This window comes from Dermacentor silvarum, chromosome 10 (genome assembly GCF_013339745.2).
Source record: "Dermacentor silvarum isolate Dsil-2018 chromosome 10, BIME_Dsil_1.4, whole genome shotgun sequence".
Classification (NCBI taxonomy): Eukaryota; Metazoa; Arthropoda; class Arachnida; order Ixodida; family Ixodidae; genus Dermacentor; species Dermacentor silvarum.
In genome coordinates this window covers 14091796-14111564 of record NC_051163.1, presented here as the reverse complement: position 1 = coordinate 14111564, position 19769 = coordinate 14091796, and the positions used below count along the sequence as shown (strand labels likewise).

Genomic DNA, 19769 nt, shown 5'->3' with positions numbered 1-19769 from the left:
ATATCACAGTTGCTACTAGCTGCGCCAGTAGCCAACTGAAGTACATGAGTGACGTCGCCATTTTGACCTGTGTCGTATCAGTAGTATCGGTATGGTGTAGCATCGGCGCGTGGCGTGGAATATCGTAATGGCACCAAACAGGCTATGCCACTATAGTACCGCTTTTTAACGAACAGTTGTGCTAGCCGCAGAGGCATCATCAAACGTTCAAGCCGAACGGGACTTCGGCATCGATGAGAAAAACGTCCGTCGTTTGAGGGGGCAACGGGACAGTGGCGCACCGACGGGGGGGGATTCGGGGGTTGTAACCCCCCCCCTGAGGCCCACTTAGCCCCCCCTTTTGTTTAACCCATTTTCTTTCCTTACGCATTTCAGTACTGCAACTAAGATGTAAGGCGCGCAATCGTCTGCACACTCGTAAAAAGCGAAGTTTTTTGACAATTTCCCGTGAAGAAATCGAAATTAGTGCTGTTTAAATGGTATTGGCAAACTGTCAACCCCCCCCCTGGCAGAGATCCTGGGTGCGCTACTGCAACGGAAGATGCTTTTTGCGTGCCTTTGATTGTGCGCTCCTTCAGAAAGTGCAGCATCTCTAATGTGCTTGATGGTACTGAATATAGTTCATTGTTTTAAAATGGCAGCGATAAGGAAGATAACGACAAGGCTAGCAGCGATAATGACGTAGAATGAACTCGGCATGCTCATATTCAATAAATGCTGTTTTCATTTTGTGAACCCTGTCCTTGCCTTTTTGTTCGGCCTACATTCGAGGTAAGTTTTTTTTTTTTTTTTGGCTTCGGACTTTGGGGGGTCGGCTTAGAACCGGAGTCGGCCTAGATTCGAGTAAATGCGGTAAGCTGCTTAGGCAAGGTCACTTAGGCATCATGGCTGACTTATATTCAATATCGCCCAAGATTAAGGAAAACGAATTCATGACAATTGTGTTACGTGACTGATGCCACAGTATGTATTATGGAACCTCAATGATGATTAACTCTAATTTGCATGTGTAGATTTCCTTAGAAGAACTTTCTGTGGGCCTAGTTGGTGCATACTTCACAAACTTTTTAAGGTGCAAGCAAGAGACACGGCACAAAATGAAGGTCAATCACAGGACAGTGCCTCCTCTTTGTTTGACCTTCCTTTTGTGCCGTGTCTCTTGTTTGTGCCTCAAAAAGGTTGTCATGTAGATTTCCTTCTTTTCACATTAATCCCATGGAGATGTGGTGAGCAAGATATGAAGCAAACTATTTCATGTTAATGTTACATTATATTGCAGGACCCATTTTATACCCATGAAGTTCCTCCCCCACTCACCAACATACAGACTGCATAGGGTGACTTGAGGGCTGACCGGGCATACTTGGTGACCAGTTTGGAGACTGCCAATCGGTCACTCTTGCGAATGTGGTAGAGCAGGCCCAGGGCGTGGAACTGTAAACAGACAACTAACATTTTTATTCTCTATCTTCAGAGCACAAATACGCTTTATCATAACCATTAGGGCCAATATTCAGGGTTACACGCTGTTAACTGCATAATCTCGGACACTCACACTGAAATCGAAATATTTATGAAAGCTGCAAAAACTTTTCAAGGGCAACTTTGCTTGGATAAAACAAAACTAATAGGGGCCAGATTTTTTATTATTCTTTTACCAATCTATTCTTTTTGTTACTGGCTCACGCATGCAACAACATGCCATTTCTACCAGTACCAGCCAATCTGCATGTCATTTCTTGCTAAAGACCGAGGTGTACGTGATCTGCAAAAACACAGCATGGCCTTGCGACAGTCCTGTATCCACATAACAGCAAATATGGCGATAACACGACAGCAACAGAACTTTGCATGAGTGACATGAGCGGGCTTTTCCTAAAGTTGCTTTCATTGCAACAGACATTTTTTTGATCTACTGTCATTGAGCTTTAATGCAAGGTACTGATGATCTTGCCACACACCTGAACCATGATGTTGTCGGAGTTGACCGCTTCTTGTGCCTCGTTCACCCACCGCTTCACGACGTCTGGGCTGACAAACATCAGATGCTGCACAGCAATACATATGTTCAGGCTTGGTCTGTAGGGATTTACAAACTTGGGAGATTTGGTTGTAGGCGAATGGGAAGAGGAAGCAAGTTCTGAGAACTAGAAAGGAAAACCAACAGGTGTTTCTTCCCAGCTAGTATTTAACTCTTTCTGTATCGCACCTATTGGGCATCGCTAGCCCGCTATTGATGGCTTGAAACGCGGCTTTCGAGACCTGCGCCGCTCATGGACATACTGTGTTATCGGATGTGAAGGTGGAGAACTATATTTTAGTTTTCTAAGCAGTTCGTTTCTTTCACGGGAGGTGGTGTTTTTGAACACGCTCCGAAGTTTCGCGATCGTCAAAGCAGAACACAAAAATAACCGGCTCCAGAAGCGGCGCGCCCGCTTCGGGAGATCGCACATATCACAGTTCCGCTGCCTCTGCAGCTAATCTTATCGATGCATCGAATAGCAGCAAGTCGGAGGACGCTGACTTTTCATCAGACTTTGAGTCTGAAAGCGACGACGACGCAAACCAGCCCCGGAACATCCGTGGGCGCAGCCCGGCACACCGAACAGTAGTGCTTGCAGTTAAATTTTTGTAGCGGAATATCTGTTCAATTAAAAATTTAGACTTTTTTGGAGATAGTGTACTAGATGGCAATACATTCTGTATATGTCATAATTGTTTTTACATTTTTTTATTAATAGATACAAGTGTGTCTTTACAAACTTTGTTCAATTTTATCCCACAATCTTGATTTTGACAATTTATATCTTTTTTATGACATATCTCGTTAATAAAACTTTTCTTCATGCAGGAAAAGTGGATTCATTCTGCTTTTTGTTTATGTATTACGTAAGATATTGAGTGCAGTAGTTACTTCAGAAAAAAAAGAAATCCTTTGTAACCTACAAAAAACACCTATTTTCCGCATGGTAGGGAAAGAGTTACGTCAGCACTGCAACAAACAGCTGCAATAGTTATAACTAAAGCTGCTAAAAAAGTTTGCTAAGTTTAGAAATACAAGTACACTTTTACATCGGTAGTCACAAAAGAAAAAACTCCTTATATCCACAAAAAGAAGTCCCTTCTGAGCATTGTCCATGGCTACACTCTGCACTGCAGAGTCAGCAAGTGCTACAATCTTTTAGTGGGCCGCTCGATGTTGCATTTCCAACAAACCACCTGCAACACATTCCACTCCTTCCACAAAGGTTCAAGCATCCAAAGCCACACCCTGCAGTTAGAAGGTTCCTTCACACACTCAGCCTAAATAAAGTGTGCATGGCATTGCCCAAGAAGAAAGCCCACATGCTTGAAGCACAGAGAGGAGCACCTGCTTACCAGCGATGAGACTAAGGCGGCACTGGACACCCCACAGTTCTTGTCAACAATGGCCTGCTTCATGTAACGCTCGATTGCCTGAAGCATGCTGCTCTGTAATGGAAAGAGAAATGCCGCTTCTGTAAACTAGCGTACATACTGCTGAGCCAGATGCAATGCAGCAATGGTTGAACAAAGCATACAGGCATGAAAGATAATTATTGACCGATTAACTATGGGGTCTATCATCTCAAAGCAACAAGAGGGGCTTGACCAGCCATAGTGGGGGGTTTTCAGAACAGGCAATATAGAAATGGTGCCGGGAAAATACTATAGTTGACTTGATGGCAATTAAAGTGCCAATATCATACAAACCTGATAGTCTGTAAGCAAAACACAAATGATTTTTTTAGGACAGGCAGCTTTCTCAGTGAATTCATCCCAAATTTCGTAGGACACGTTGCTTGCAAGAACACTATAACCAAACTGTAACCATACAGAAGAAAAGTACTAAACGTAATTAAGCCAAAGCAATAACACACTTCGACCGTTAGGGCTCCAGCTATTTCTCCGAGTTTACTGCAGATTGCACAGGGTTGCTGTATATTTAACACCTTGACTATAATAACCAAGACAAACAAAACATCACCGTGCATTGCATTTTCTTCTGCTTGCAAGCAAAAGGCACGCATGCAAAGATGCCAAGAAGCTTTATTTCAAACATTTCAATGCCATGAAATTCTGCCACAATTTCGTTTCTAATTAGCTCTAGCACCCTCTTTCAATAGCTACAAGCAGGCAATGCAGTATCATTTTCGCAGCAGTGAAATGCCTACAGTTGCACCTTAACTCAATCAAGACCGTTGGCACAGCTGATTTCAGGCAGGAGTAAACATAGCGATCGGATGACAGTGTAAATGACTCGATGCGCAGCTTCACCAAAAGTTCTTAAAATGCACTCTGCAGTTGAGCTGCCAATTAATTCAAGTTCATTTGACATGCCTGTTCAACGTCACCCCTTCAGAAAAAAAAAAAAAAAGGCAGTCTGAGAAAACCCATTATTTTAACTAAATTCTCCCTCCCACCACTTTGTCATGCTAACAGGGTACCAAACCGCCTTCTCACAAGTTCACATTATCCGAAAAATTTTGTGGGGTCTCACACACATGTGCTCTTGGGACAAAGGAACGACAACGCAGTAGTGCAGACAATCAAAAGGGCATTTATTGCACCTTTCATACACTAATACATACTAGCCGAATTACAATCAATAGAGCATTGACACGGGCGCGCGACAAATCAAGGAAGTCCGACTCACGCGACCCGATAGTGAGCGAATACGTTCGCCCCATGCTATGACACCATCGCCTAGTCGTTCACGTGTACAGTCACGCGAACGGTGGCGCGCTCGAACGATCCGTGTTCGTCCATACCGGTGTCCTGCTCTTAGCCTCGCGCGACGGTCGCGCGAAGCGGGCCGGCGCACGCGTGACGCGTTCGTGCATGTTGGTCGCCGATACCAAGCCAAAGAGAAAGCGCCTTTGACCTTTTGCACCCAAGTCACCCCGCCGTTCGGTGGCGCTAGCATCGCGACACTCGCGCCATCTCGCAATGCGCCGCAACCACACCGACCGCCGCCGTTAGCCACGCGGAGAAGCCGGACCACGGGAGCCACGCCGGGAAAACAACATCAGGGGACGCGTGAGAGTCGCGCATCCCCACAATTTGCACATTCAAAGTGAACATATCGCCTGAGTGAATGCACTTACATCGGTGATCTTGCAGAGGGCCCTTATTGCTGCGGCACGGTATAGGTCCTCCTGCCAAGAAAAGTGCGTACGGTGAGCACTGCACGTCCAAAGTGGACCTGAAATGAGATCTCACCTTGCCAGTCATGTCCTTGGTTAAACTGGAAAACAAAAAGAAGAATGTGATAACAATCATAGAAAAAATGATATCAACTCTAGACATGGTTAACCAGTTCTGCCGATCTGAAGTGAAGGCGCGAAAACGACGACGGACGGAGAGAGAGCACACACACACACACACACACACTCTTCGTCCGTCGTCGTTTTCGCGCCTTCACTTCAGATCATGCTTAACTAACACGCCCAACTATCCATCCAAACAGTTCTGCCGAAGCCCGCAAGGTGGACGAAGGTTCATGAAAAGGAAAATTGTCATCCACATAACTGTGGCACAAAGCTACAAAGGAAACGCATACCGGTTTCTAAAAAAAAAAAACAAAAAAAAAAAGCTTCACAACTGAAGAAACATTTTGTCTGTAAAAAAAAATTGTCCTGTACCCAGGATGACCTTTTCTTCTTCACAGAAAACACGCATGGGTTTCCTTTGTAGCTTTGTGCCACAGTTGAGTGGATGACAATTTTTCCCTTTCACGAACTCGAGACGTACACGCACACATTAACCAACGGTTTGGCCTTGCCGGTGAGAAGTTAGAAGTGTTTAAGTGCAATAAATGACATGGGAAAGGTGAGCAGTGTGTCGCCATTCTTTTCGTTTATGTTGCCTCCTACTGTGCTTGAACTTCTTTAACATCAACCTATTGTGCAGGAAAAAAAGGACTGCTTTCCACTGGACTGTAGTCAAATGCTACAGAGGAGCACACTTCAATACACTTGAAAAAACAAACTACAGTGGAATCTCATTGATACAGGCTAAGCACTACCAAGTCATCCCCAGCATTTTCTGGAATTTACTGATTATTGTTAGATTCGCGATTAGCTATTGATTGCCTATCATAAGGTATTGGCCACGTATTTGGGCTAGGGTCTTCATGGGAACCAGAAAATAAAGCATATCCCCATCCGAAAATCATATCATCCAATGTATTATCCAACCAAATCGTATTATCGGGAAAAGAAAAAGGAACGTATTATAGCAAAAAAATGTATTATGCAGAATCATATCAACGAGGTTCCACTGTACCATTGTAGAAAATTTCATCCTGGCTCAAGAATCAAACCGAGGACCTTAAGAACTTGGTTTTTACATGCCTGTAAGCAACAATGCATGTAAATTTTACCTACTGTACAGTGTCATAATTAGGTTTCCGTTTTTGTTTGGGGTGACACCCAATGCACTGTTAAAGTGTTAATAAAATTTAATTATTATGGGGTTTAATGTCCTGAAAGTGCACAGTAGTTTATGAGGGATACCGCAGTGGAAGGCTTCGGATAAATGCTGACCAGCTGGGGTCCTTTAATGTGCAGCCAAAGCACAATACAATACAGGCAGTGAAGATGACACTGAATTCAGAGCCCCGAAAAAATTCTTTGCACGTCCTGGGTGTTTTACACTGTCCACAGCCCTTAGATGATTGAAAGATGAGCCTGATGCTACGCTTTAAGGTAACGCCTCACTAAAATGTTTGTTGTACTTTTACGACTTCGATACAAACATACAAAAAGGAAGTGATGTAGCTGAGCACAAACTGCCAACTTAATGATTTTGCATGAAGTGAACAAAACATGCTAAAAATGATAGGAGCAAAAACAATTTGAACCAGCCTTAACCATGTACTGTACTCAGTGATTCAAATGTGATTAATTGGCCAGCATGGTGGCCAGCGCCTTTTGCACCACCGCCGAGTGCTGGGGGGCGAAATGCAGCAGTCCCAATGCATCACAAAGGCCCTAATGTTCATTGCATACCACAAACCATTAGCTTGGCGTCCCAAGTGCCCACAAGTGGCACAAAAGGTGCCAGTTGCCATGTGAGCGAATTATCGTGTTTGAATCGCTGAGCACTGTAAACTGACATCGCAACTCATGTGCACTATGCGGATTCTAAAATCCCTGCGCAAAATTTATTCTGTTGGTAGTTAGTGCTTGCTTCCGTACCATCCTTTCTTAAAGTGCACTTTTTCTTTTTCTGTGTGAAGGCCTTCATGGCAAAAATTTTTCTATGACATCATAAATGAAGGTAATATAATACCATATATTTCAGCTGATACTCCCTGATTGTTACTTTTCCGGATCTTGGCAAAGAGCCCACAAACAGGCTATTAAGCTTTCCTGGTCCTCATGTTCTTTTTCCATGGTACCACAAAAAAAAAAAAAAAAAAAAAAAACACGCCAGCCAGGTTCTATTGCGCGCACGGTTCCCAGAAGTCTTGTAGCTCACCTGCTGGTCACAATGATGACATCCTCGGCAACCTTGGAGAGCTCCTTGATGCCTAGGTAGACCAGACGCCGGAGCACTGGATCCCGGCACTGGAACAGCTTGGTCATGGCAAAGAAGGCATCCGTGGCCTCCCTTGTCCCAAGCACTTCCCCCTGTTGGTGCCAAGGCCAGGGAGACTCAGTTAAACATACTTCTAAAATAAGCATGCAGACTCGCCAACCTGAAACTTTGAGAAATACTAGTATCGAAGCCAATGATACTAAAATTCGATAAAAGGTACTAAAAACTTTTTTTTTTCCTTCAAGATTCCGACTGCTTTTTTTTGAAGGTGGTTCTGTAGCTACAATGTAAACAGGCATTTTGCTCTTAACACTTCATTGACGAGTGTTGCCTACAGGCAACATACCTAAATAGTATTTTTTCTTACCGAGTTTCTGTATAGAGCAAGAAGTTTCTGGCTGAATGTTTTCAGTCAACACTGAATGACATGCAACAAGCATCATTTGTTGGCTTAGAGCAGGAACACAGGACGAGGAAAAAGAAGTTTGGCACATGATTTTGAAAGCACGGTCTCCTCGACCAATAGACTGATGCAAGATCTCCGGCTGCAGTGGTTTGTCAAACATGTAAAGCAAATGAAAAGCACACCAATCATTCCCATATTATGAGAGCTGTCTTTACAAATTCCAAAAGCCCACTTCCAGTTTTCTGCCTGGTGTTTCCCCCCTACTGCTGAAGATGTTTCTGCAAAATATATTTTTCTTGTCTATTACTTATGCTTACTCTCGATGAGTTTTGCACATTTCAATACAAAATAAATAATTTTTTTTAAATATTTATATGTACCGTGATTATAGGGGTTAAAAGAGTACTGGTATGGACATTTCCAACTTCTTGAAAATCTTTTTGTGGTAAATGTAGTTTTTGGACCTTTAAACCATAGAAAAGATACTGACAAGTCTTAAAGATACTGACAAGTCTTAGACAAGTCCTAGATAATTTACTGTAATAGCTTTCCATGAACTAGTTCCGGTATGGGTACCCAGGAGCCGTAGGTTTGGTGACATCATGACACAGAAGCACCAGGGTCCGTGACCCTTTGACCATTGCAATTTGACTATTTCAATGGGGAATATTACATTCGTAGTGCAGACAAGTACCCTAGAATCGGAGTGGGTGATCTCTGAGCAAGTACGTGCCTTGGATATGAACTGATAAGGTGGTCATGCGAAAGCAGGACATTGCAAAGTTTTGGCACTTGCTCTGGCTTGCTCAGTTATCTACCATGCTGCTACATCAAGAAACGAAATGAGTAGCAGCACAACCGAGGACAGCCACGCAACAGGAAGATGATGGAAGAAGGTGCCTGAAGCTTAGATATGCCTGTCAAAACTGCTTTAGTCCCCAAGGTAGTGTACAGCAAGGCACCGTGTTCACCTTTCATTACTCTACACAACTCCCGTTGTCAAATGACTGCCCCAAAAGTCAACACCTTTCAGTGAAGTATATGTGAAGGGATGCCTGCTTACCTGATTCAACAGGTAGAGGATCTTGGTGAGTATCTCCGCACATTTCCGAGGGTGAACAGGAGTCTCGTTGAAAGTGCGTGCCTGATGCAAACAATACCATCATCAGCACTCGTAACATCACATGTAGCATGTCAGCACTACACAATTCTAATGACGGCATTAATGCATTAACGCAATGGCTACACCAAACTATTTGTATGTATCACATTATGGCATCCCCTTTTCTTGTAATGCATAATTCCATTTTTTTTTTTTACTTGCAGTACTAATCACACAAATGAAATCACGCTGTTAGTAGCCACTAGCACATATAATAATGATTCTTAAAAAAGAACACATAACATGAAAGACACTACAACAGTAGGTTTATGTTGTCACTACAACGGAATGATAGGGTACCTTCCAGAAAGCATTACACAAGTTCGCAAATGTAAACAAAGACCCAGACAACATGTAGAAAAGTATGTACTTCAAAATCACTTGTGCACATTAGTTAAGGCTATGCAGCTAGGCCAGAATACTCGCTTTGTATGGTTACATGTGCTTACAGCAATGACACCTAGCTACCGTTAACAATACATGGCGCAATTGGTTAGCACGTATGTCACTCAATGTATGTATTACTCAAGACGGTGAACGAAACCAAGAGGTGGTTACAGGTTGCATGAACCGTTACAGGCGCTGATAACAACAAAGCCGATGTAATGGCGATTGGAAAGTAGCAATCACGTACCTCTTGAAGCACTGACGTCTTTTCGAGGTTGCTGAACGGATTACTACCACCTGTGACAGAGAGCCTGTGTAAGTTCAATGGAAACGGCACACTCCCAAAGCCGCTTAGCGCGCCGAAGAAAAACGAAAAACACGCACGAAGAAGAGCAACTGAAATGGCTTCCAACGAGTTTCGTGTTCGCAATAATGGTAAACATTTGTAGCAAATCATTTAAACGAAACACTCTCCGCGTGGTTCGGACACAGTTTGCGAATACTGACAGTGATAACGAAGGCTGTACAGGTTGGCAAGTAGAGCATGTGCACTTTCGAAACACAGCGGTGAGTGAACAACACGAACATCTCAGCAAGCAATGTCCTCCCAGCAATTTATAATAACTAGGTCAGTCCAATCAGTCGATACGCTCTCTTCGGTGGTATGGGGATGTCAACGATTCGTGCTTGAGCGTTCTTACGGCGGCAATGACAAGTTTGAGCTTGTGAACAAGAACACGTCGGCGATGGCAAACGATCGTGCTTCCCGAGTCGCTGTCACAGACACCTGTGAAACGGTCAGCGTCGAGTCACTGCGGAACGTGACGTTCTTACCAGTATCGCCGCCTGCTGAAGACATGGCTGCAATACGAAGATGATTGAGAATTGGTAAACGCGGTTAAAGGGAAACAGTCACGGTTTTGCTTATAACGCCGGTAAACATTGCCGTGTTAGGGTTAGAAAAGCGGTGAACAGCACGGCAATCACACGGCTCGGAGTCGTGCACAAAGTCGAAGTGATAACAGACACTCCCAAATATGCGCCCAATAGCGGCTCACCGTCTTCTTCGTCCTTTTTTTCACGCTTTAATACATACATCTTGAGAGTAGCGACTAACTTTCGGTCCCGACTCGGGTGCCACACACCTCAAAGCCACGTATATGACATACTCTCAAAACCGTTATCGTCTGCTGAAAAATACGCGTTTTACGTAGAGGTCGCTAAGGTCGCTACTTCCGAAGCCGAGAATCGTCTGCTCACGCGTCTTCTAGCCGCCATCTTGACGCGACGCGCTTTCGTTTTCGGTTTCACAGGTCATGTTTAAGTGACAGCTGTAAGATGACGAGCAGTTGCGTTTCGGTCATCCAAAAGTCGGCAGAGAGGGTACGAGATCTGCTTATCTCGGTCAAGGGCGGAGGCCAAGCAGTTGACAGCGATCTCGTGTTCAAAGAGATCAAGTCCGACCTCAAGGACAGCATCTACGCGTACCTGTCCGCCGCCGATGACGATGGTACAGCACTCTTGGTAGTCGCTCTAAACGAATGTGTGAACACAGTCACAACCGAGTTTTTCCAAAATTCAACAAGGGACGACCCGACACTAGTGCTCTACAAATGTGTGAACATGTATCTCGGCTTCAGCTCTCACATGATGGACAAGATGAGGACACCACAACTTTACGTAGCCGCACTTTGTTCCCGAATCCAGGCCCTTGAAGTAGTCGCTTTGCTTCTGTTGAAACAATCGCGCTACGGCGAGCTAGAAGGCTATATCAAGCAGCTTGCCGAACAGATTCGCTGCTTCAAAGGTTTTGCGGCTGACGATGCGAAATCAGATAAGGAAAAGCTCAGAGCACGCCACGCGGAATCAGTCCTGCAAGTCTGCCGCTTCGCGGCGATGACGTCGACGGCCCCGAATTCCGAAGAGGCGCTCGAGATCCTCTACGCCGCTAAGAACGCGTGCTGCGACGATTTTCCAATGCTGCAGAAGTACGTCTCGTCGAGGGCCTACGCTACAGGCATGCAGTGCTTCAAGAGTGGTCACTACAAATACTCCATCTCTTACTTCCGAGAATCCTTCTGCCTCGGCAAGAAATTCGTTGACGTCAATAGGCAGGCCCACACGTTGTACCTCCTGGGTTCCGCCTACCTCCTTTGGGACAAGCAGGAGCACTGGGAGAAGGCAGCCAACGCCTTAGATATGGCCATCTGGCACCGTCCAGGACAGCTGAGCTACATGACGAAGAAGCTGGAAGCCCTCTACCAAAGCGGTAATGACAAGCAACTCTCAAGCACACTTGACTGCATCCTCAGGCACCAAGAAATTACAATAAGGCACGTGCTTGAAATATACCAGTCAATAAAGGAGCACGGCTTTGCCCAACAAGCCATCGAGTTCTTGCAGAGAGCCTACATACGCTTCAGCCAGGATCGCGAAGCCTTGTATCTACTGGTGGAACTTCTCAAGGCTGAGCTTGACAACGACGAGCTGGATCGTGCCTCCCTGACCTTCCAGAGAATCCTCGTACAGGACAGTGCCAAAACGACACAGTTCGCTGGTCAATGTCTCAGGCAACTCTTTTGTTACTTGTTTCACTTTGGTTGTGGCAAAGCTGAGTCAGGCAGTACCTCTGAAGCGGTGGAATGGCTCAGGAACTGCGAGACTCTTGTAGCTACGTTTGAGAGCATTTTTGATGAGGAGGACATAAAAAAGAAGGTGGAGAGCTTGCGGCTCTGTCAGGTTTATTGGAGCATGAACCTCGGAATGACCAACAGGGCAAAGGACACCTTGGATCAGTACACGGGTACAGACAATGTGACCAAGGGCTACCTGAGGCTCAAGATTGCTCTTGAAGAAGACAACGGTGCTGATGCAATTGCAGCCGTTCGCAAATTGCGTAAGGCAAACACATGTTTCTTGTCGCACATATTAAAAGATTGGGTCAAGACATGGCCTAATAATTTTTTATGCACATTTATAAGTCACATTAACGAGTGGAATTGGAGCAGAAATGGAGAATAAATCAATGTACTCAAGTTTAATATGTAAACCACATCACGTGCATCGCATAATGTATGTTAAAGCAGCAACAAGGATAACCTATGAGTAAAGATATGAACAAATTTAGTTGGTCATGCAATATTGAAGCAGTAACAAGGAGGACCTAATTAAGTAAGGATATAAGAGCAAATTTAATTATCCTGTAACAATAACAGCATAATATTTTAATAGCACGTACAAAGGTAAAAGCAGGGACAAGCTAAGCCATGGGTGGGGCTGTTTCTGTAAGTCCTGCCTTCAGGGAAAAAAGATTTCAAAGACGCTGAAAGCATCCCACAAAATATAACCAGTCAGGTAAGAGTGTTGGCAAAAATAAGAGCAGGTAGCTTAATATTAACAACAACCTACTGAGGCACATGACTTATATACAAACAAGCAGTAGGTATTCAATAAGCATCGTGATGTGCTGGTGTGAAGTTCTTGCCTTTAATCGTGACATATTATAACTGTGCATCTTTCACTGTGATTCCAGTCCAGCTTGTCAAGGACGCCAATCGTCTTGAACGTGACAACATTACCAAGAAAGTTTCAAATGCACTCATTCACGCAGGGAGCTTCACACTGAAGGTTAGAAAAATGCAGCATGATTGCTTAGTATCATTCTTCATCCTTTTTTTTTGTTCTTTGCTGGTCTTGAGAGAAATGAAACCCCGTAAGCACATAATGTTTAAGTTTTATATGCAGTGCTTGCGGTTGACATTGTGGCTGATGTCTCTTGCATGTGTTCATGATTTACATTATCAAACATATGCAAATGTGTATGTTTTCAAACGAAATATAATAATAATAATAATAATAATAATAATAATAATAATAATAATAATAATAATAATAATAATAATAATAATAATAATGACGATGATGATTTCCATGCTCCTGCAGACGTATCAGGAATGAAAAATCTGTACCTTCACTTATCTCTGGACATTTAGTCATTTCAGATATGTAGTACATGTATGTGCTACATTGTTTACGCGTTGTGGAAATAGCATATAGCCATGTTTCAGCATTTATATACATTACAATGTGGCATAATGGCACAATTAAGAAACATCAGAATTTAAGAAAAAGCACAGTTCTCACTCTGAAACAGTTACTTTGATTAAGAAATGAAAACAGTTTAGTGGGGAATTCACTTCATTCACTGTAGATAAAACAAGGTATTGCAGGAACGGTTTTATAAGGACTGTCACATTAACATCTTGTTGATGAGTCATTTAAATGTAGATATTGTTAAGGACTACTAACATACAATAGATAATTCAGTGCTTGAAGATTTGTTAGTGCTTCGATATGGTGCATGCCAGGACAACCACTGTTTTGTTCATTTTTAACTCAGTCTTCTGTGACAAAAACATAGCTCTGAATGTTGTACAAGTGGAGAGCGATTTAGCGCTATATAAATATTACTTATTCTAATTAGCACTTTGCTATATGTAAAAACGTTCTTTTGTGGCATAAGTGACTATATTGTATCTCCTTTGTTATTATTTTTTATAGTTATATATAAGCATAAGTCAACAAAGTGTCATTTAACTATAAGCACTTTCATATAATAATTTTCTAACAGTGTGAAGAAGAAGATGAAGGAACATATTGAGCACATTTATGGGCACTGTGAACATAATATATGGTCCACTATGTTTCTATTTTTGTAGCTACTAGAAATCTTTCAGGTCAAACATGAGCCAGCTTGTCTAGATCAAGCTGCTTTTCTGCTTTCATAATTATTGAGATCAAGCACATATAATCAAAACGTGATCTTACGGAACTAAAAAATAGAAATTTAATAGTTCAATTCAGTATAACTGTTCAGCTTCACAGCTTTCTGTCGAGAGATTAAACGTCATGCCTTATAAGTAAGAAAATGTTAACTTTATATTATGGACAATTAAGTTACGTACTGCGTAAGATACAAAAGGAAGAACAGAAAGAAAGATGGGACAGTGCAAACTACCAAGTTTTATTGCAAGAAATGACAGGTAGTCACTATAAATAAAGCAAACTTATCACATATGAACCACCTGGAAGTGCAAAAGCTTGTATACAATTATTCTGCCACCACTGGGACATAAGATGTGCAGACTTTTTTCTTTCACTTGCGAAAAAGTAGATACGCCAGGGGAAAACTCATGACACCACTATGAAAGACAGTTAAAACAGCAGATGAAAAAAAAAAAAAAAAGCCTGACAGCAATAAGAACAACGAGTCCGCACCAAACTAACTAACTAACCAACTAACTAATTAGTCCGCAAAGGAATATTTCTGCAATTTGTATAATGGTTTTGAATAGCATGTATGTGCATTCAAGCTTGCACTGTAACCTGTTAGAGCTTTTCAATGTAACAAAAAACATTGCAGGCGGGCAAGCTGGACCTCACCAAGGATGTGTTAAAGCAGATGGCCTTGCCTCCCGAAACCAATCCAGCCATGGCAGAGATGCAGCTGAAGTGCCTGCAATGCGTCGTCGCACTGTGTCTCATAAACATTGGTACTCCTGATATGTGAATTTTTGAATCACATGTGTTTTTGACACGCATGAATCTTGACGTTTAAGCTAAGCACTGTTTAGCAGACTCCCTCTAAGCATGCAGGTACACATTGAGCATTGATTGGCTTCAATTACGCAGCTGCAACGTGTGCCCTGAAGTAATTAAAGATATAGTTAAAGAGTAAATATTTTATTAGTTCATCAATGATTGTCACATGTTTACTCAAGTCCACTGCCACTAATCAAGGAACTTAACTTTAATCAGCTTTTAATTAATGAATTTAGGGGGCATGTAATTGTAAAATTACGTGCAGCGTAATGGTTTGCCAGAAAGTCTGTGCCCAGCACCAATTCCAAGAAATGTGAACTGAAAATGCGCAGTGAAATGCATTGCTGTTCCAGGTAATATGTTTCTGCATTGTGGAAAAATGAAGTATGTATACAGAACAATGTTATCTGGAAAATTATTAATTTTTCGTGAATACCCTCTTGTTATAAGCTTGAGACAGACACTACAGAAATCCATGCAGTATATATATATATAGCACTTCCAAACTGACCCCACGTACATACTGTACTGGTTTTGAAGCTGTTGTTTGTTGTCCTTATGAGCATGCTGTACGTTTTCACAGCATAGCATTAGTGATTATTGTGCATCTGAAGGAAATTCACAAGTGACGCACATATGTCTGTCCATTACAGAACAGGATCCCAATATTTACGAAGAAGTGAGTGACTGCATAGAAAGAGCAGCCAGCATCCTGTTTGTCTGTGAGAACGTAAGTTGCATTAGTATCTCTCAGCTGTCGCAGCTACATCACAGCAAAGCAGATATATTATGCACATATAGCACATCTGATCAACAGTGGCAAAGCAAGGCTGGAGCCAATGCTTTGACAAAGGAACTTGTCTTCATCAGCGTCCCAAAGAAGACAAGCCTGCTCATCAAAATGTTGGCTACAGGCTAAGGCTTTTATTATTCAAGCACTGTTTATCATTTCAAGCCTCCATCTTCCTGCGAAGCACTTGTCTGCCCTTATCACATATGTTACCCATGAATCCTCTCCTTGTCTGTGGTATGGAAGTGGAAACTATACCAAGTTTGGCACTGACCATGACAAGTGAGTTCTGCGGAAGCCTGCAGAACTCTCTCTCTCTCTTTTTTTTCAACTTTGAATCTTTTTTTTCTGACAAACCCATATGGCATGGGTTTTCTTTGCATCATCGTGCTACTGTGCAGGTGGATGCCAATTTCTCCCTTTCATTTTCTTGGCAGTGACCAGTGAAAAATTAGTCTTTTCTTCCACTTTCATTTCCAATTTTTGTTATGGTCAAACCTCAATAAAATGGTTATAACGAATACTCGGATATAACGAAATGTTTATCCCAATATCAGCATGTAACGATTATATGCTTATAATGAATATAGGATATAACGAATGTATTTTCGTGTTGTATGTGGCTTGATTATAGCAAGGTTTTGCTGTAATAAGAATATGAAGCTTGTTGCTAACTTGACCCTCAGCTCATTTTTTTAAATATTATTTGGCAGTTTTATCAAAAAAAGGTTCAGTTTCCCCTGTGCATTTAGCCTTTGTTGCCTGTTGGCTTCATATATATGGAAGTTTGCTTAACCGAGAAACCAAGCTCTTCGGTTCCACCAATTCTTCACACAGGACAGATGGCATGCAGAGCAAAGCCAGTGGTTCGCCACCGTGTGTTGGAACCTAGCGCTGCTGCCAGAAGTGAATGCCGAGCAGCAGTTCCACCTTCTGGGGCACAGTTTCAGGCTAATGCTCAGTGTTCATGGCCGTCGAGACACCACCAAGCGGATCACCACCTATGCCATCATGGCAATGCTGTCGGGAGTCACCGCGTCCAGGAACCATGCGGCTGACACACAGTTCAGGCAAAGAATTCTCAGGTGATGAACTCGAACCATACTGAGTACAATAAGGTGTGGCCAAAGCTTCAATATTGCCTTCATGCACCACCAGATTTTGTTGTTTGAAAATTTTGCTTTATCACCATGCTACTTGCGTCTTTAGCATAATCAAGAATAGATGATAGCAAAACAGATTAGAACTCCGAACTTTCCAGCAAATCTCATTATGTCTGAAAATACCTTACTTTCAAGTTTTCCTTGTTTTGGTGCATTAAAAGAAACATAGCTTGAGTGCTCTTTTTCTTTGCAAACTGCAGCACTACAATTATATGTACCTTTGATATGCCAAATGTGGTATATTTGAGAGTTCATTGCATGAAGGTTGGGGAGATAGAACGGTGTTGAAGGTATACGGTCAGTGAATAAAAATTTTGGAGCTTTAGTTGAAATATAGAAATAATGACTCATCTAAGTCTGAATGATTACTTTGGTAAATGTTTCTGGAATGCTGTAAATATACTATGCAAATTTTAGTATGCAAACAAAAGCAAATGAAAAGAAAGTAAATTACAAATACCAGCTTGTCTTGAGTCATCACCAAAACCCCCTAGCAGGCAAAATTCATTAGAAAAGGAATGGTAGTGATTATCTGGCATGCGAGCTGAAAATAATTGTTAGGTGAGCTTTAGAATTACTGAGTGATCAATAGCTGACCTGACATGCATGATGAATTAATGAATGGCCAGGTATGGTTGCCGCATTGATTCGGCAAACATGCTTTTGTGAACAACGAACACAAATCACGAGTACAATGCAGCACCTAATGTGCACAGTGACCTCGGGCACTATGGTACTTTCTGCAGGACATCTTTAGGTGGACAAATTTCTCGGGGCATGTCGTGAAATTTGTATCTTTCAAGAAAAATGGGTGGGTTGTCGACATCTTGGAGAAGGGCAACGATGATTTGGGATATGGCAAATGAATGACTAGTTGTACCATGTTCCCTACAGGGAAGTTCATCAAATTGCAGAAAAGCTCAAGGAAGTGAACCCTGCTTGGCGGGACAACAGGAAGCTAGCTGGAATGCTTCTTGCCGCTGAGTTCGAAGCTGTCGTGCGTGGAGGAGGAGCAGCTAACGGCAAAGCTGTGACGGATGAAGTCATTTCTCTTGCGGGAGACAACACGGAGCTTCTCGAGCAATTTGTTGCCATCTGCCAGGTGACATCATTGCAGCAGGATGTCGAGTTGTGCTAGCCTGTCAACATTTCTCTATCGTTTAGCAGTAACAACATATGATGGGACAGTGCTTCACTTGTAAAGCGCTACCCCATTCACTTGTCTGGTGAAGTTGGCCAATGTTCACCCAACATACCAGACTAGTGAATGGGACGTTTTACGAGTGATGCACTGTGGCTGTACAGTCAAACCTTGTTGTAGTGATCGAAGTTGCATGAAACATGAAAATACATTTGTAATATCCTACATTCATTATAAGGATATATTCGTTACGTATTAATATCAGTGAGAAAAATTTTAGTATTACTTCGTGGCAAGCTGCTCCTGTCGGGAAAGTTCAGTGGGGAATGTGGCTATGTCAAGCTGTCAAAACATTTTTCTGCAGCTTGCCCTGTCTGTAGGAAATAAATGATTTGATTTGATATCCGGTAATCAGTTATGTATGGGGTTTGACTTTATAATGTAAAGATTCTTTTCCTTTGATTTTATCCATTTCTTGTCACCTGCCACAGCAAGTTGCTGATACTTGCATTAACGAAAGCTTGGTGTCATGCTAACCAAAAGAGAAGGCTATAAAGAATGGAAAACGAGAACAATCAATGCATAATATGGCCCTTGGTCCCATTTTTTTTTGTCTTTCCTTCCTTTTGTATGTGCTGATGCACACCGACTTAATGAGCTGCTGAATATCATGAATCCCTTATTGATGAGCAGTATCACTACTTGTGTCATGCCACACTTATTTGCCTTTGCCAGACAGAGCAATTGTTTTCTGCAGAAGGGGGAATACATTAGGTGCATTGTGACAAGCAGTGAAATGTTGCGCAGGATGCTGGCAGCAGGAATGGCCCACTCACCGTGACCTTGCTGCGACGCTGCATCGATCTCACAGCAACGCAGAAACAACCAGACAAGCTGGTCAAGTACTATCACCTGTTCTTTCAGGCAAGTCAGGTGTAGTTCACTATTAAGGTGAATGAAACGTTTACCCCAAACGGTTCTACAGGTGCATTCTGCAGTTCTATTCTAAAAGCATAGATGTTGTTGCATTCATTGCCCTTCATTCTGTGTCCTGAGACTGATTTGATGAAATCTGTTTGTTTTCATTTACTGTTTGTCTCGAGGCAACAAACTGTGCTCGTTTGTACATAGTACATTTGCCTCATATGGCAATAAAATCTTGCTGGAAGGCGGTGCTTCAGCCTTGATTTGTTAGTCCTCATCCCTTCAAATTGTGCACAGGTCCAGTGAAATGAATCACTAACATTCCCAATGGTATGCAGTTAAACCTCAATATAACGAAGTTGGTAAAATTGGCACTTTACTTTGTTATATTGAAATTCGACCTTTTATGCAAATAAGCGCCGTTGCCAATTGATTTTTCTTACTCAGAAGGGGCTGTAAAAATATCCAAATTATCGGGCAGTTGAAAAAACTAATTTCAATGACATTAAAAAATTTCCTTTGCTGAATTTGAGAGCTGGCGACCAAAGATACGGTTCCATGCCATGTCAATGATATCTTCACAAAAGCAGATGTATGAAGTTGATCAAAGCTTGTGAAACTTTCACATCTAC

General features: G+C 42.4%; 3 protein-coding genes across 5 annotated transcripts in view; 2 read left to right on the top strand and 1 right to left on the bottom strand.

Moving 5' to 3' along the window:
- Positions 1-10709, bottom strand: part of LOC119466219 (coatomer subunit gamma-2-like) — a 39170-nt gene extending 28461 nt beyond the window's left edge. For 2 of the 3 annotated variants that reach the window (XM_037726701.2, XM_037726702.2), the window contains exons 1-9: positions 10577-10709; positions 9766-9815; positions 9033-9113; positions 7504-7655; positions 5242-5266; positions 5127-5177; positions 3379-3471; positions 1962-2048; positions 1318-1434 (exon numbers count right to left, since the gene is read on the bottom strand). In XM_037726701.2, the coding sequence (XP_037582629.1) occupies positions 1318-1434; positions 1962-2048; positions 3379-3471; positions 5127-5177; positions 5242-5266; positions 7504-7655; positions 9033-9113; positions 9766-9815; positions 10577-10616 (696 nt within the window). In that variant the 5' untranslated portion in view covers positions 10617-10709. Of the gene's footprint in view, positions 1-1317; positions 1435-1961; positions 2049-3378; positions 3472-5126; positions 5178-5241; positions 5267-7503; positions 7656-9032; positions 9114-9765; positions 9816-10352; positions 10513-10576 lie in introns of those variants that run through there. The other variant, XM_049657538.1, reaches the window with a different exon arrangement.
- A 79-nt stretch (positions 10710-10788) lies between these two features.
- LOC119466220 (uncharacterized) lies at positions 10789-15095 on the top strand. Its single transcript, XM_049657539.1, has 3 exons — positions 10789-12414; positions 13051-13145; positions 14941-15095. The coding sequence occupies exons 1-3, from the start codon at positions 10857-10859 to the stop codon at positions 15085-15087; spliced, it is 1800 nt and encodes a 599-aa protein (XP_049513496.1). The 5' UTR covers positions 10789-10856; the 3' UTR covers positions 15088-15095.
- A 449-nt stretch (positions 15096-15544) lies between these two features.
- LOC125939669 (uncharacterized) lies at positions 15545-19769 on the top strand. Its single transcript, XM_037726703.2, has 4 exons — positions 15545-15849; positions 16747-16994; positions 17967-18174; positions 19021-19769. The coding sequence occupies exons 2-4, from the start codon at positions 16864-16866 to the stop codon at positions 19150-19152; spliced, it is 471 nt and encodes a 156-aa protein (XP_037582631.2). The 5' UTR covers positions 15545-15849; positions 16747-16863; the 3' UTR covers positions 19153-19769.